General features: G+C 42.6%; 1 protein-coding gene across 1 annotated transcript in view; it reads right to left on the minus strand.

Annotated features, from left to right (window-relative positions):
* Window positions 1–17,226, minus strand: part of LOC120944060 (sodium channel protein type 2 subunit alpha-like) — a 216,350-nt gene that overhangs the window by 120,461 nt on the left and 78,663 nt on the right. The window contains exons 6-7 of the mRNA XM_040357834.1: window positions 7,526–7,617; window positions 3,457–3,654 (exon numbers count right to left, since the gene is read on the minus strand). Of these exons, the coding sequence (XP_040213768.1) occupies window positions 3,457–3,654; window positions 7,526–7,617 (290 nt within the window). The remainder of the gene's footprint in view (window positions 1–3,456; window positions 3,655–7,525; window positions 7,618–17,226) is intronic.

The following is a 17,226-nucleotide window of genomic DNA, read 5'->3' on the forward strand; positions in this document are numbered from 1 at the left end:
GCCTGCCTGGCAGCTATCACAAAAACCTCACTTCTAGCACCTACCTATGGTAGAGGGCGCTACATCACTCATGTGCCTACACCCTCAAAAATGTACAGTATATCTGCTGTGTAAAATCAAAGGCACTGCCGTCTTTGACGGCTAGTCTTGCCTTTCATCAGGTTTGGGGAGGTCACTACTGTGCTGCTCACAGTTCTTTCTGAGGGCTCTAACGTGAGCAAGCAAAACTCTGCTCCTCTACCATGCAGGAACTCCCACACTGAGACCATGCAGAACAAGGCATATAAGTCAATAGTGGTGAAAAGATCAACTGCAGGGAGTCCAGAGGCAATTTTGGGGACTGGTTCTTTGACCTATTCCTGACTTACCGTATTTATCGGCGTATACCGCGCACTTTTTTGCCCTGAAAATCAGGGCAAAATCGTGGGTGCGCGATATACGCCGATACCCGATTTCCTGCGCAGAGTTTGAATACTGCGCCGGCATATACCGAGCGCAGTACACTCATGTATAGTCGGGCAGGCTCGGCTCCTATCGCGCTCACGTCCTGGACGTACAGGACGTGAGCGCGAGAGTAGCCGAGCCTGCCCGACTATACACGAGTGTACTGCGCTCGGTATATGCCGGCACAGTATTCAAACTCGGCGCAGGAAAGCGGGGATCGAGCGGGGAGGCCGCCGCAGAAGGACGCCGGACCCGACAAAGAGGACACCCGAAGCCGCAGACGGACGACGGACCCGACGAGGCCGCCGATGGACGCCGCGCAAGACACAAAAACTGTAAGTACTAAAATCTTTTTTTACAGGAATGTCGGGCCCACTTTAGGGGTGCGTGCTATACGCCGGAGCACGCAATACCACAATAAATACGGTAGTTTGAACACAGCTTCCAGAGTTACAACAACCTCTTTAACAGACCACTGTCTCTATAAATGCAACCAGTCATTGCCCGAGTATATTGTATTTGTCAGCCCCTGCAAAAGTGTTTAGGTGAACCCAGCCTTTGTTCATACAGATGAAAGCAACAGGATCACGTAACGCTTTGCTGAAATTACCCAGTTCAAGAACAGGTGCATATGGGTTAGTCACTTTAAAAATCTCAAAGTGTATGGGTGCTCTTAGGCAAAGGGAAAATTTGAATGGATATGCCCTCAAATCACTTTTTTGGTGCATACCGTTGATCAAATTCTTGGTGGCCTATTTATTTTTCTGTGCTTAGTCTAATTTACAAAACAGCTTGAAAGATACAAAGCAGTCAATGTCTGGCCAAGGACAAGCAGATGACATGCCCTTAACAAACATGTCTGCTTAGGGCTGTGATTGTGCATATATAATGAGCTGGGAGCATGCAGTTTTTGTTTTTGTGTTTGCTCTTGTTTTTTATGTTTGTATGTTTATTAGAATGCACAGCATGGCTCAGTTGCAGCATGTCTGGTGGTCCTGGCATAGAGTGCACTGCTACAACATGGGCTGATCGATGAACTGTCTCGGGAGGAGACAAGCATGAACTAATGTACGTCATTTAGCTCAGTCTACAGATGGACAGCAATGAAACAATTTGTTTCCGAGCAGCATGGAGAGCACAGCATTGTACAGTGTAATCTAATAATGGCTACCAGTACAGCTTCAGGCTTGAAAGACATCGTAGATTAACATCACTCATCTATCTGGAACCAAAGTGCAATTTATTTGTTACAGGCTTATCTGCAAGGGAATTACTGGATTTACAAATTGGCTATTTTTATTTTTTAACTTGATGGTCTCCATTCACTAAAAAAACAAGACTGACCCACTTATATAGCAGCAACAGTGTGACACAAAATGTGTCAAGATCAGTAATACGTCCTCTTATAGGAGCTACTCTAATGCCGCATACACACGGTCGTTTTATGTGATGAAAAAAAATGACGTTTTTAAAAACGTCACTTTAATTGACCGTGTGTGGGGGAAAACGTTGTTTTATGTCTTCTAAAAAACGACCAAAAAAAATCGAAGCATGCTTCAATTTTATGTGTCGTTTTTCAAAACGTCAACTTTTACTTCACAGAAATTGACCGTGTGTAGCAAAAACGTAGTTTAAAACAACGTTTTTTCACCCGCGCATGCCCAGAAGCTACTTATGAAGCGAGCTTCAATGGAAAAACGTTGTGAACGTAACCTCGCTTTGCTAGAACATTGTGAGAAAAACAATGGTGTGTAGGCAACTTCGTCTTTGAAAATTTAAGTTTCAAAAACGTCGTTTTTTACTTCACAGAAAATGTCGTTTTTTTTCATCACATAAAGTGATGGTGTGTACGGGGCATAAGGGTTTTGCAACGGTGCAAGGATGCCAGCAGTTCAGACTCTACCCTCTCTCTATTATATCCAGTAATTGTTAACCCTTATTTTCTACCAGGGTTAACAGACAGGATATTTAAACAACTTATACTGATCTAGGCATTTTTCGACTTGACGATTTTATGTCTGGTCGGAAGATAAAAGTTCCATCAACCATTTCACCACCCTTAGAAGACTGGCAGCTACAAAAGCTTATCTATTTTACTACTCTGTCCCATCAAGGGATTAACGTTCGCTCTAATACTTCCTGTGAGGATCTCTATCTCGTCCCAGAGCTCACATGCCACACGGTCTCAGCTACTTACAAAGTCGACCAGATCTTTTGTACCTCCGTATCTACCTAAATGGGAGAGAGATCTGAGTAGGGAGTTCTCGGTGGAACAACGGGACCATATTCATTTACTTTGCTCACTATTCCTCCATTGCAAGCAAATACCAAGAGATGGACTATAAAATGCTCACCCTCACCCATTGGTATGGAGTCCCGGCCAATTTGAGGAAGATCTACCCAGAAGAAACTAACATTTGCTGGTGCTGCAAAGAGGAGGAAGGCACTGTCCCCCATGTTTTCTGGTCTCTTGTACAAAGCTAGCCAACTATTGGTCTCAAGTCAGGGAGACTATCAAACATCTGATATAACGTTGCTCCTGCTTCTATGAGGCGTACGCAATGTTAAGTATGGACGTCGTTCCCGTGTCGAATTTTGATAGGGCTGGATGTAATTTACGTTCACAACGAAAGCAATGATGATTTGCAGCGGAATTTCGAGCATGCACACTGGGATTCTTTCACGAACGGCGCATGCGCTGTTCGTAAAAAACGTAGAATAGGCGAGGTCAACAATAATTTAAATAAAACACGCCCACATCATCCCCATTTGAATTAGGCGGGCTTACGCCGGCCCACATACGTTACGACGCCGTAACTTAGGGCGCAAGTTCTTTATGAATACTTTATGAAAACTTGCGCCCAAATTTACGGCGGCGTAACGTATCACCCGCACAATGTTACGCAGGGCTACCTGAATCTAGCCCAGAGTTGCTAATAGGGGGCTCCTCTTTCTCAGACTACCTAATGAATATTTTATGTATTGTGTTAAAACTTCAAGTTTCAAACTTACTTTCATCTTTTGCATATTCTTCAAGGCTTATATTAGGAGGTAACTCTGATGGCAGGTGCATGCATTTATTCCGTAGGTGTCCCATGAATAGCTGCAGTCCAATCAGCGCAAACACACTCAGACAAAACACGGTGAGAATCATCACATCTGAAAGCTTCTTAACCGACTGAATCAGGGCACCCACAATGGTCTTCAGGCCTAGAAAGGAAGCTCAAATAAGTCACGATCCTATGGAACACCCAGGAGAGATAGTTCCGTTTTTAATAGATCCTGTGGTGCTAAATCACCTATTGGCATCTTTTTTCTTTGAAGCTGAATACACCATTACAATTGTATAATTACCATGAAAAGACGGTTTCTCTTTGGTTGATTTACAGTATATTAAAAAGATTGTTTAGGTAGGCCTTCAAGCTACATACAGTATATGAGATTTTGACTTTGACAGACAAACACAGCAGTAGCAGAAATACAACTCCAAGGTGGACAGAGAAAATACACAAATTACCAAATTAGCAAATATTGCCACCAGAAAACCAGGTGTCTTACTACTACTTATATATATATATATATATATATATATATATATATATATATATATATATATATAAAAAAGGCAGTACATGACAAAGCATGAATAGATGGAACACAGAAAGTCTGCGCTGTCACTTCCTAAACGTTGGTACCACTTGGTGGATCGTCCAACCACAGCAGCTTTCAGACCCTCATAGTGTTTTACAGGCTGCTAGAAGCAGGGCTGGACAGTGCACCTGTGCCTTCCACATGCACAAAAAATGTCAGAGCCTCATGCACCAGGACAAAATGTGTGGTGTGTTTATGGCCCAAGTTGCTAGCCATAAGAAGTTGTAGAGTGGCCAAAAACGTGTCAAAATTGGGCCAGTACAGCAGGGACAAGATAAATTTGACCTGCACGTGGCCATCCCTGTTTGGCAAAAATCAGAAAATAAGTTGGTAAATTTTTGTCAATAAGTGGCTGCAGCCACCGATCAGTGTATTCTGACAGCTGCATCCCACTGTCAGAATACAATGTCTTTGTTTGTGAAGCTGGAGGAATCTGAATGAAAGAAAACTACTCATCTATGGCCAGTTTAGGGCTTGTGGTGTACATTGTGTAGGGGCGGTGCAGTGCGTCATTACAATGTATCACACTGTTATCTTTTTTTCTCTTTTTTTGTACTTTATTGAATCATCACAAAATGACACTTCATTCAAAACTAACATGGTGTAAGTGAGCCCTTACTTCATTATACCGCACTGCTTAAAAACCAACAACACGATCTGTGCCTGTAGCTTCTATCTCTGTTGACTCCCATATTTTGGTGACATCATAGTCCTCCTCCAGTCCTGTCACATTTCTTCAATTTATCAGAAAAAAAGTCAGGATGCTGGTTGTCATTTCACATAGGAGCCGTCCCTGACTCACAGAGTGATTTAACAAAAGACCTTCTAAGTTATAGTTTAAAGTGAACTTGTCATTAGAGAAGTATGACGATGGCCACTGCTCTCCCCATCCCAAAAAATGCTAGTTTAATGGTTGTATCTGGCATCCATACTTAAAGTCACAGACCCAAACCAAAATGAATGTCTGAAAAGTGTCAGGGTTCCTTGCCACTATATTTATTACAGATCAGTGTGTTAGGAAACACTAAATTCAATGCATCAGTATGACAACCAGTTAACTAGAATTTTCAGAAGGAATGGTTCAGCAATGGCAGCCTTCACAAATCTCTCCCTAACTATGGGCCAGATTCACAGCCGAGATACGACGGAGTATCTCAGATACTCTGTTGTATCTCTCAGAGTATCTATGCGACTGATTCATAGAATCAGTTATGCATAGATATCCCTAAGATCCGACAGGTGTAATTGTTTTACACTGTCGGACCTTAGGATGCAGTACCGCGGCGGCCGCTGGGGGGAGTTTGTGTCGTAAACCAGCGTCGGGTATGCAAATTATGAGGTTTTTCGCGTTCGCTACGTCGCCGCTAGTCTAGTTTCCCGTCGCAAAGTTAGTCGTCGTTTTGGGTGCCTTAACTTTACACAGCACACGTATGTGCTGTATAAAGTATGGCCGTCTTTCCGAAATTTAAAAATTCACGTCGTTTGCGTAAGACGTCCGGGAATACGGAAGTACGCTACACACGTCGCCGTTCGAAAAAATGACGCACTTTGCGCAAAGCACGGCGGGAATTTCGAAACGGAGCATGCGCAGTAGGTCCGGCGCGGGAGCGTGCCTAATTTAAATGGCACACGCCCATTTAAATTACGTGGGCGTAGGTTTTCATTGCAAGTGCTCTGTGAATCAGGCACTTGCGATGAAAACTTGAGGCGGTGTAACGTATCTACGATACGTTACGCCGCTGCACTTCTACCTGAATCTGGCCCTATGTTTTTTTTTTTTTTTTGTGCTTTAGGCAAAAGTCAGTTCTTATTTTAAGGAAATACCAAGGTCTACTATAAGAAGTAATGCTAACTATGAATTTACATTACCCACATACAAAGAAAAACGTTTATTCACATGTAGCCACAGTCAGTGAGTAATTTGTATTCTACAAGCCGAGATCTATTAAGCCCACCAAATAGCTACATAATATGACAGAGTTTGGGATGACCATCAGGTAGTTGCTTAAACAATGTCTAATATTAGATATTAGTGCATAATGCCATATAAGTGATAGCACCTGATTAATACAGTAATAATTCATCAGTGGTATTCCAGTTACAGGTCTGCCAGGCAAAGTTACTCATCAAAGTCTTACTTCTTGGGGGCTCCAGTAGCGAAATCTCTACACTTTCCCCAGATTTGCAATGAATATGCCAACTATTGGATGGTACCATTACAATATAATTTAAAGCTGAACACTAGCATAAAAAATTCTTGCCTAAATAGAAGATCGATGTGTATTTGTATTTAAATCTTAATGTGCTATTTGTATTTCTTTCAGATCGGTGTAATAATCCAGTGTTAACTTTGCCTCTGTGCAAGAGCTCCCTGCAATAGAGACCGGTCACTGCTACTCTCTCTCCTTGTGCAAGGTGTCTGGTCTTGTCTCCACCCCCTCCTGTAGTTTCCTGCAGGCTAATGTTTCAAAAACGGTAATTAAAGGGGTTGTAAACCCTCATGTTTTTCACCTTTTTGCATCCTATGCACCTGGCAGTGACCGGCCCCCTAGCCCCCCCATTTTACCTACCTGAGCCCCATATTTCCCTCAGCAGGGATGCACTGTCCCTCTCTCCGCGGGGTCCCGGGTCTTGATTAGATAGATTGATAGCAGTGCAGCCATTGGCTCCCGCTGCCGTCAATCAAATCCAATGACGTGGGCGACGAGGGTCGGGACCGGATTCGGCATTTGTGTCTATGGACGCAAATGCTGGACTCGTGAGCGTGCCCGCAAGGTAACCCCCCCGGGAAAGCGCTTCTCCTAGTGGGTTATATGAAGAGGGGAGGACCCACAAGAGCCGCCAAGATAACACAGAAGAGGACGATCGGGGACACTCCACTGTGCAAAACGAGCTGCACAGTGGAGGTAAGTATGATATGTTTGTTACTTAAAAAAATATAAAAAACAAGCCTTTACAATCACTTTATTTTATGTATATATATAAATTAACTGCATTTTACTTGATTTTAGCTTCCGCATAATCCTCTACACTTAGGCCGGCCATACATGTAGCAAATTTCTTCCCTGCAACCCTTGGCATTAAGCAAAACCTTGCAAGAGAAGGCTGATGGAAACCATCATCCCCATCTGATGGAATTCATACTAGTTCCAGAGCAGTAACTGCAATAACAATGGATCAGAATAGGTTCGGGTTCATTGTCCTGGTACCAGTGTATGGTCTGTTGGTCAGAGTAATGTAGCTGTCATCGCAGCCAGACCTGAGCTTAGGGGTTTGCTTTAGGAGAAATCAATTCTCTGAGAAATTGTAAAAAACTGCCCGGGCCCACAAACTCTGTCACATATTTGCAGAAAGGGAGTTCACACACAAGCACAAAGACGGACACAATGTACACAAGGGGGTCCGACACCTAACACCAATGACTCCTTACCTGGAATTACAGAAATAGTTTTCAGAGCTCTTAATACTCTGAAAGTTCGCAGAGCTGAAACATTGCCTAGGTTTACAAATTCTGTTACATACCTGTAATATTAAAAATTATTTACAGTAAAATTAATGATTTTTCATATTATCCCCTCTACAGGTAATTAAATTAATCTTCTTTAGATAATAGAAAGGGAGGACCACCACTATACCAACATCCAATAGGTATATAAAAGGATTGAAAGAGTAAAACTTTCTAAAAAAAAAAAAAAGTGCAGACATTGTGACCCTATCATGAGGCGATAATTATAAAAAATGTATCTTTATTACAAAAATTGTAAAATTACATATAACAAACAACACCACCCTATTACTTGACAAAGTCAACAGATACCCAATAGACCAGACATGAAGGTATGGATCCTTTCACTAGGTAGGTGAAAAAACCATGACAGATGCAATAAGCAATATGTATACATATCTCAGGGGGTTAGGTCCATAAGCTCCTCCATGCTTGCTTGTCAACGTGTTTCACAATGCAATAGCTTCCTCAGGACATACTGGGTAGGCGCTGATATAAAATAAAAAATTATACAAAAAAGAGAAAATATAAGTATCTACAGTGTTAGACATTTATATATGCACAAAAGTATTAAGCAATTATATATATATGTATATCTTGTAAAATGATGTACGTGAGCAAACAAAACACCACATATATGCTTGCCTGAGTTTCTTTGTACATAATTTTACAAGATGTATATATATATATATATATATATATATATATATATATATATATATAATTGCTTAATACTTGTGTGCCTATATAAATGTCTAAGGCCCCATACACACGAGAGGATCCATCTGCTGAAAAATCTCAGCGGATCGGTTTCAGCGGATAGATCCCCTGGTGTGTACATTCCAGCGGATATTTATCCGCGGATATTTCCGATTTCCATCAGATAAAAATTTGTAGACATGCTAACAAATCTATCTGCTGGAATCGGCTCCAGCGGATCGATCCGGTGGTCTGTACAGACTCACCGGATCGATCCGTCCGAACCCATCCCTCGCATGCGTCGTAATGATTCGACGCATGCGTGGATATCCTTATATGACAGCGTCGCGCACGTCGCCGCGTCATCATCGCGGCGACGGCGCGACACATCACCGCGATAGGAATTCAGCGCGGATTTTGATCCGATGGTGTGTACACTCCATCGGATCAAAATCCTCAGAGGATTTATCCGCGGATACGGTCCGGCGGACCGTATCCGCGGATCAATCCTATCGTGTGTACCAGGCCTAACACTGTAGATACTTATATTTTCTCTTTTTTGTATAATTTTTTATTTAAATATCAGCACCTACCCAGCATGTCCTGAGGAACCCCTTGAATTGCGAAACGCGTTGACAAGCAAGCATGCAGGAGCTTATGGACTTAAACCACTGAGATAAATATACATATTGCTTATTGCATCTATCATGGACTTTTCATCTTTCTATGTGGGTATCGGTTGACCTGGTCAAGTAATAGGTTGTTGTTGTTTTTTATATGTCATTTTAAAACTTTACATTTTTTTTCTATATTCTTTAGGCAATAAGCTGCTTTATACTGAAGACTTATCAGCCAAGCAATTTTGGGTTGGAGCACCGGCTGCATTTTGCACTTCCTATGGAGTCATGTGACTCTCCGGAATATATGCTCATTAAATATGTATAGAGTGCCTTCTGTTTAGTGGCAGAGCACAATTCTTGTACCATAGGTTCCTTATAGAAATAAGACGTGGGCAGGAAAGATCTGAGCACCAAAAGATCTAATTTAGGAAGGTTCTTTTCATACAGTAAATGTTTTAAACAGACCAATGTGTATGTTCGTGGCTATGGGTGGCTGAAGGACAGCTGACACAACTGGGGCTTAGCAATCAATTAAAAAAATCTAACCCAGTAAGGTAAGGGCTTTTCCCGAGGAATGTCTAATAATGTTGGGGCATACAAACATATAATCAGTTTGAATAATTGATTCTATATCTCTAAGGCCCCATACACACGGGAGGATTTATCCGCGGATACGGTCCAGCGGACCGTTTCCACGGATAAATCCTCTCGAGGATTTCCGCGGATTTCTATGCGATGGAGTGTACTCACCATCGCATTGAAATCCGCGCCGAAATCCTCTGGCGATGACGTGTCGCGCCGTCGCCGCGATTATGACGCGGCGACGTGCGCGACGCTGTCATATAAGGAATTCCACGCATGCGTCGAATCATTACGACGCATGCGGGGGATCCCTTCGGACGGATGGATCCGGTGAGTCTATACAGACCAGCGGATCCATCCGTTGGGATGGATTCCAGCAGATAGATTTGTTTAGCATGTCAGCGAATATTCGATCTGCTGGAATCCATCCCAGGGGATAAATATCCGCGGAAACAGATCCGCTGGAGTGTACACACCATAGGATCTATCCGCTGAAACCCATTTGCTGGGATTTTTCAGCGGATGGATTCTATCGTGTGTATGGGGCCTAAGACAGCATTTCTCAACATTTTCACCCCAAAGGATCTCTTTAAAATAAATTTCAGGTATTGGTGAACACCTGCAGAAACCAATGTATTGGAACTCAGTGAGAAAAATGTCTTCTTACATTGGTGGCCAGTAGGAAGAATTGCCCATGGCCTATAGTAGTAATGCCACCCTCATAGACAGCTTAAAAAGATAATTGGTGTCATGCAGTTGGCATTGGCCCTGGACTTATGCAAGCACCATCAAACGCAAGGTCAACCAGCCACAGCTCAAGGAACCCTTAGCAACCTTTGAAGAAAACCTGATTAAGAATAGCTGCTCTAGATCAGTGTTTCTCAACCTTTTTTGCAGTCAAGGCACCCTTTAAAATGCATGGATAATCCCGAGGCACCCTTTAAAAATGATGGACAGTCTCGAGGCACCCTTTAAAAATTGTGGACAGTCTCAAGGCACCCCATTCTAAAATGTAAAAATGATTCTAATAGTTTTAGATAATGCAGCAACATCCACAAGTCCAATTAGGAAACCTATTGTTAGAGGTGATTTATTCTTCCAACGCAAATACACTTTTGTAAACTGGTACTGACTAGTATTCCAATGTTTCTCATATCCATTTGTTTTTCTCCCTCACTCTACTAATGTGAGCCAAGTGCTGATGGAGAGGAACAGGGAAGGGTCAAACAAGGATGTTATGCAAGCGACTGGCATTCTCCTTATCAACTGATGATTCCATTGGTCGTTAGGGTGTCGGCTGCTAGAAGTCTGTAATGGTGCACATTGAAAATGTGTGGCTTAGTGTAACTAAAAGGCAACCTTCATTCACACGTCCGGTTGTATACAATTTTTGGGCAATTTTTTGGCATTTTGCCAAGGCACCCCTGAAAGAACCTTAAGGGCACCCTGGTTGAAAAATCCCGCTCTGAATTGCTTTAACTCCTCCTGTCTTGGAGAACATCTATGGACAACTCTGGCAAAATGGAGTCATTGAAAAGTGATATCTGTTAGCAGATCAGTCTATGCTGTGTGGCAGAGCCCTGATAATCTTAGGATTTGAATGACAATAATACAATTCATTGGCAGGTAAACAATTGTCATGTATATACGGTATTAAAGTTGCTTATTTTATCAGTTTTCCCTAAAATTAGCTTTAACGGTAGTGAAATAAAAAAAAACAATTCCTCTACAATGGTATAACCAACAGCCCAAAGGCCATGCACAGAATCAGAACTGGGGTTCTTCTTTTTCTTGTACAAAAATGTTACTGGTTTCAATTGACTAGTTTATTCAATGTTAAAATATTTTTTGGTAAACATGGGCAATAAAAACAGAATATGATTAGAGTTGAGCGGATACCTGGATGTTCGGGTTCGGACCCGAACCCGGACTTTGAAAAAAAAGTTTGTGTTCGAACCCGGACTTTGACCCGAACCCCATTGAAGTCAATGGGGACCCGAACTTTTGACTACAAAAATGTCTCTAAAAAACTAAGGGAAAGGGCGGGAGGGCTGCAAATGGCAGCAAAATGTCGGGAAGAGCATATATGATACAAAATTCCATAAGCAGAGGCTACCGGCAAGTAAAAAATATCATATGCAAATCTGGACGATGTAATGTCAAGCCTAACCAGCCAAGCCTTTGTACGTACACACTTTATGTATGTGGATTGGATTGAGTGTTTTTTTATCTGGTATGGGTGACTCGTTTTTTGATGGATGAGAGTGATCTGTTCCCTTGATGTCCAAGTGGAGTACTTTTGGAGAACATCTTTGGCGGATCTCGTCCATTAAGAAGAGGATCAATCAGTAATGAACGTGATTTGCTGTTCTGTATTTTAGACAGCAACGTGGTCTGGTGAATTTGCACTTTGTACGTTTGGTGGAGGCAAAGACACTATGGTGGACGATTCAACATAGCGGATCACTTTTGTTTATATATGAACTTTATTATGCTATGGACACTACAGCACATGTGATTTAACCACTTAAGACCCGGACCAATATGCAGGTTAAGAACCTTGCCCCTTTTTGCGATTGGGCACTGCGTCGCTTTAACTGACAATTGCGCGGTCGTGCGACGTGGCTCCCAAACAAAATTGGCGTCCTTTTTTCCCCACAAATAGAGATTTCTTTTGGTGGTATTTGATCACCTCTGCGGTTTTTATTTTTTGCGCTATAAACAAAAATAGAGCGACAATTTTGAAAAAAATTCAATATTTTTTACTTTTTGCTATAATAAATATCCCCAAAAAATATATAAAAAATATTTTTTTCCCTCAGTTTAGGCCGATACGTATTCTTCTACCTATTTTTGGTAAAAAAAATGCAATAAGCGTTTATCGATTGGTTTGCGCAAAATTTATAGCGTTTACAAAATAGGGCATAGTTTTATGGCATTTTTATTAATATTTTTTTCTTTACTACTAATGGCGGCGATCAGCGTTTTTTTTCATGACTGCGACATTATGGCGGACACATCGGACACTTTTGACACATTTTTGGGACCATTGTCATTTTCACAGCAAAAAGTGCTAAAAAAAATGCACTTGATTACTGTGAAAATGACAATGGTAGTGAAGGAGTTAACCACTAGGGGGCGCTGTAAGGGTTAAGTATGACCTCATGTGTGTTTCTAACTGTAGGGGGGCAAGGCTGGACGTGTGACGTCAGTGATCGTCGTTCCCTATATCAGGGAACAGACGATCACTGACATTGCCACACAAAAGAATGGGGAAGGTGTGTTTACACACACCTCTCCCCGTTCTTCAGCTCCTGTGACCGATCGCGGGACAACGGCGGCGATCGGGTCCCGCGGGCGCGGTCACGGAGCTTCGGACCAGGTCACGAGTGCGCCGCCGGCATTTGCGCTTGCGACCCACGGCTGGGCTCTTAAAGGGGACGTATACATACATCTCTGTGCCCAGCCAAGCCATTCTGCCAATGTATATCGCCGTGCAGCGGTCTTTAAGTGGTTAAAGAGAAGCCCGGAGCAAGACGCAACGTTAGGTGCAGGCTGGCATGACAGGGTAGCAAGGGCAAGCAGCAGCCCAGGGGTTAATTTGGGGAGTGAAGTTGTGCAGGGGAGTGGGGGTGGCCAAAGCAAGTTTATGCTGTGTAGATAGGAGGGGTCGGTGTCCGGTGTTCAGTCAGAGGTCAACAGACAAAGAAGCAGCTCCCACCTTCCCGTCCTAATGTTATTCGGAACGTGTGTGTCAGCAGTTGGGATAAGGGTGTAGTGGTTTGGATCTTTGGAGGCACTCTAAATTAAGACCAATATGGCATAGTGGGAAATTATCATGGTACGGGATCCTCGGTTAGATGCCAGTTAACCGAGGTTTAACTGGCATTTGGAGATGGGTATCAGAGTTGTAAGGTGCAGTGTGGTATTGTCCTAAAGTCTGCATGCTGCGACTGGGGACCTTGTGTGGCCACTCTGATATGAAGAAAATTTGGGCAGTGCCTTCAATTATCCACAACATGGTTACGATGTATCTGGGAGAGTATTGTTTGTAAATAAATGTTAGGCCCCGTACACACGACCGAACATGTCCGCTGAAACTGGTCCGCGGACCAGTTTCAGCGGACATGTTCGGTCGTCTGTACGTCCAACCGGACAATTTTCCGGCGGATCGGACAGGTTTCCAGCGGACAAATGTTTCTTAGCATGCTAAGAAACATGTCCGCTGGAAGCCTGTCCGTCGGACATGTTCGGTCGTCTGTACAGACTCACCGTACATGTCCGCTCGGCCGAAAGCCCTCGCATGCGTTGAAGTGATTTGACGCATGCGTAGAAGCATTGACCTTCCAGTGGCGCGCACATCGCCGTGTCATCGTCGCGGCGACAGCGCGGCCACGTCACCGCGTATCGTGTCCACACGGATTTCTGTTTGATGGTGTATACAACCATCAGACAGAAATTCGGCAGCGGACATGTCCGATGAAAATGGTCCGGAGGACCGTTTTCATCGGACAGTCCGTCCGTGTGTATGAGGCCTTATGGTTAAATTGTTAATAAAATGGCCGGTGCGGCCATATTACTCCAAAATGGGTGTCGTCTGGTTATTTAATATGGGATATTAGAGTGTAGGGGGGCATATGCAATAGGCAGTTTGCATATGTCTTACCATAGTCATGATTTTATTAGCGCTGCACTTTTCTTTATACCTGTATCCACATTGCTTGTGTGGATGAAGGGATCTGAGAGTTTTTTTTTTCCGTTCAACCTACTGGTTGAACGATTATAACTCAGCTTGTATACTCATCTTACAAGGGACTGCATCCTATCATATGCAGTCACTGTTTTGTAGCACTATCCTATTGAGGCGACCACGGGTGTCACACTTGCTGAGCACAATAGCCGACAGCGGAGACTCATCCATCCATGCTGTTAGAGTGGATGAGGGAAGCAATTGATTTCTTCACACTCTCATTATTATCTCATCTGATATCACAACTTGGCAAACAAAAAGTTATTCTTGACAGCTGCCGCCTCTCTAGCTAGTGTAATCCCTTCCTCCCACCTGTTCCTGGAGTTTACAGTAATCACCTCTCCAGTGCTGATTGCAGCTACAGCGGAACTCTGGAAGACAGTCTGTTCAGTAAATAGGGAGTCACGTTACCATGGCTTCCCATTTTCTGTCATCTGACATCCTGTACACATATGACTTGTGCTGCATGGATTAACCACTTCATTACTGGGCACTTAAACCCCCTTCGTGCCCAGACAAATTTTCAGCTTTCAGCGCTGATGCAATTTGAATGACCATTGCGCGGTCATACAACACTGTACCCAAATTATATTGTTATCATTTTTTTCCCACAAATAGAGCTTTCTTTTGGTGGTATTTGATCACCTCTGCGATTTTTATTTTTTGCGCTATAAACATAAAAAAAATGAAAAATTGGAAAAAAAACACAATATTTTTTACTTTTTGTTATAATAATATCCCAATTTTTTTAAAAAAATAAATAAATTTCCCTCGGTTTAGGCCGATATGTATTCTTCTACATATTTTTGTTAAAAAAAAATCGCAATAAGCGTATATTGATTGGTTTGCGCAAAAGTTATAGCGCCTACAAAATAGGGGATAGATTTATGATTTTTTTTTTTTTTACTTGTAATGGCGGGCGATTTTTTTAGACCTGGGATATTGCGGCGGACGTATCGGACACTTTTGACACAATTTTGGGACCATTCACATTTATACAGCGATCAGTGCTATCAAAATGCACTAATTACTGTATAAATGTGACTGTCAGTGAAGGGGTTAACACTAGGGGGTGAGGAAGGGGTTAAATGTATTCCCTGGGGGTGTTCTTACTGTGTGGGGGGAGGGGACTGACTGGGGGAGGTGACCGATGCTGTGTCCCTATGTACAAGGGACACAGATTGGTCTCCTCTCTCCCTGACAGCACGTGGAGCTCTGTGTTTACACACAGAGCTCCACGTCCTGCTGTGTCACCGACGATCGCTGGTGTCTGGCGGACATCGCGCCCGCCAGGCACTCGCATCGGCTCCCGAGCGATGCGCCGGGCACGTTGTTTCCCTGCTGCGCGCCCCCAGCGGCGCGCACAGGGAACAACAACAACAGGACGTCCACCCGGCACTTGAGAGCCGCGCTGTGGACGTCTTTCGTCCATAGCGCGGATCCCAAGTGGTTAAGTAATGTTAGTGTCTGTGAGTGCCAGTTTGTCAGTGCAAATTAAACCATTAAATGTAAAAAAAAAAAAAAAAAGACCTCATTTAAACCACTTTAGCCCTGGAATGATTTACCCCCTTAATGACCAAGCCATTTTTTTTGCGATGCAGCACTGCATTATTTTAACTGACAATTGCACAGGTGTGCAACGCTGTACCCAAATAAAATGTATGTCCCCTTTTCCGCACAAATAGAGTTTTCTTTTGGTGGTATTTGATCACCTCTGGGATTTTTATTTTTTGCCCTATAAATAAAAAAATAAAATTTAGGAAAAATGAATTTTTTGCTGTGAAAATGACAATGGTCCGAAAAAATGGGTCAAAATTGTCCGAAGTGTCAGCCATAATGTCACAGTCACGAAAAAAATCGCTGATCGCCGCCATTAGTAGTAAAAAAAAAAATATTATTAAAAATGCAATAAAACTATCCCCTATTTTGTAAATGCTAACCGATAAACACTTATTGCGATTTTTTTTTACCAAAAATAGGTAGAAGAATACGTATCGGCCTAAACTGAGGAAAAAAATATATTTTTGTAAAACATATAGCATTTTTTTCAAAATTGTCGCTCTATTTTTGTTTATAGCGCAAAAAATAAAACCTGCAGAGGTGATCAAATAGCACCAAAAGAAATCTCTATTTGTGGGAAAAAATTACGTAAATTTTGTTTGGGAGCCACGTCGCACGACCGCGCAATTGTCAGTTAAAGTGACGCAGTGCCGAATCGCAAAAACTGGCCGGGTCCTTTAGCTGCCTAAAGGTCCGGGTCTTAAGTGGTTAAGGTGTGCCCAGGCACACCTGGCACACTCCCTGCGCATGCCTATGTATCTGTGCAGTCAGTACTGCATTTTATGGCTTTTCAAAAAGTTCAGTTTACACCAGTGCATTTCACATGCACTTTGTACATATTTATCTGCAGTTAAAATCACACATCACTGTGTCTGAACACATGTGTGTGTCCCTACGTTCATTTATTAGAAATTCCATATGCTGCAAATTCAGTATGGTAAAAAAAAAAAAAAAAAAATGAATAGAAATGCATGCTAAATCAGAACTATTGTCAAAAAGGCACCCCCCCCCCCCCCCCAACACACACACATACACACCTTTTTTATTCTGCTACCCAAACAATCAATAAAAGTAACAGTAGGCATAACTTGGCAGAAGAAGATGCTGCTTTTGGATTACAGTCATGCTAAACGCATGATACAATGGAAAGGATCAGTCAGTCTGATCCTTCCCTTTATCCGAGATCGTATAACTAAATTATTGAGTATTAGGTCAAATGGCTGGTTACCTAGGAATTGAAGAAAATGGTAAGGCCAATATCTTATTCTTTTGGATACACGTTTACCATTAAAGGGCTTGTAAACCCTCCTGTTTTTTCACCTTAATGCATCCTATGTATTAAGGTGAAAAAACATCTATTACCAGCCTCCCAGCCCCCCGTTTTACTTACCTGAGCCCTGGAAAGTCCCTCGTTG

This window comes from Rana temporaria, chromosome 6, assembly GCF_905171775.1.
Source record: "Rana temporaria chromosome 6, aRanTem1.1, whole genome shotgun sequence".
Classification (NCBI taxonomy): Eukaryota; Metazoa; Chordata; class Amphibia; order Anura; family Ranidae; genus Rana; species Rana temporaria.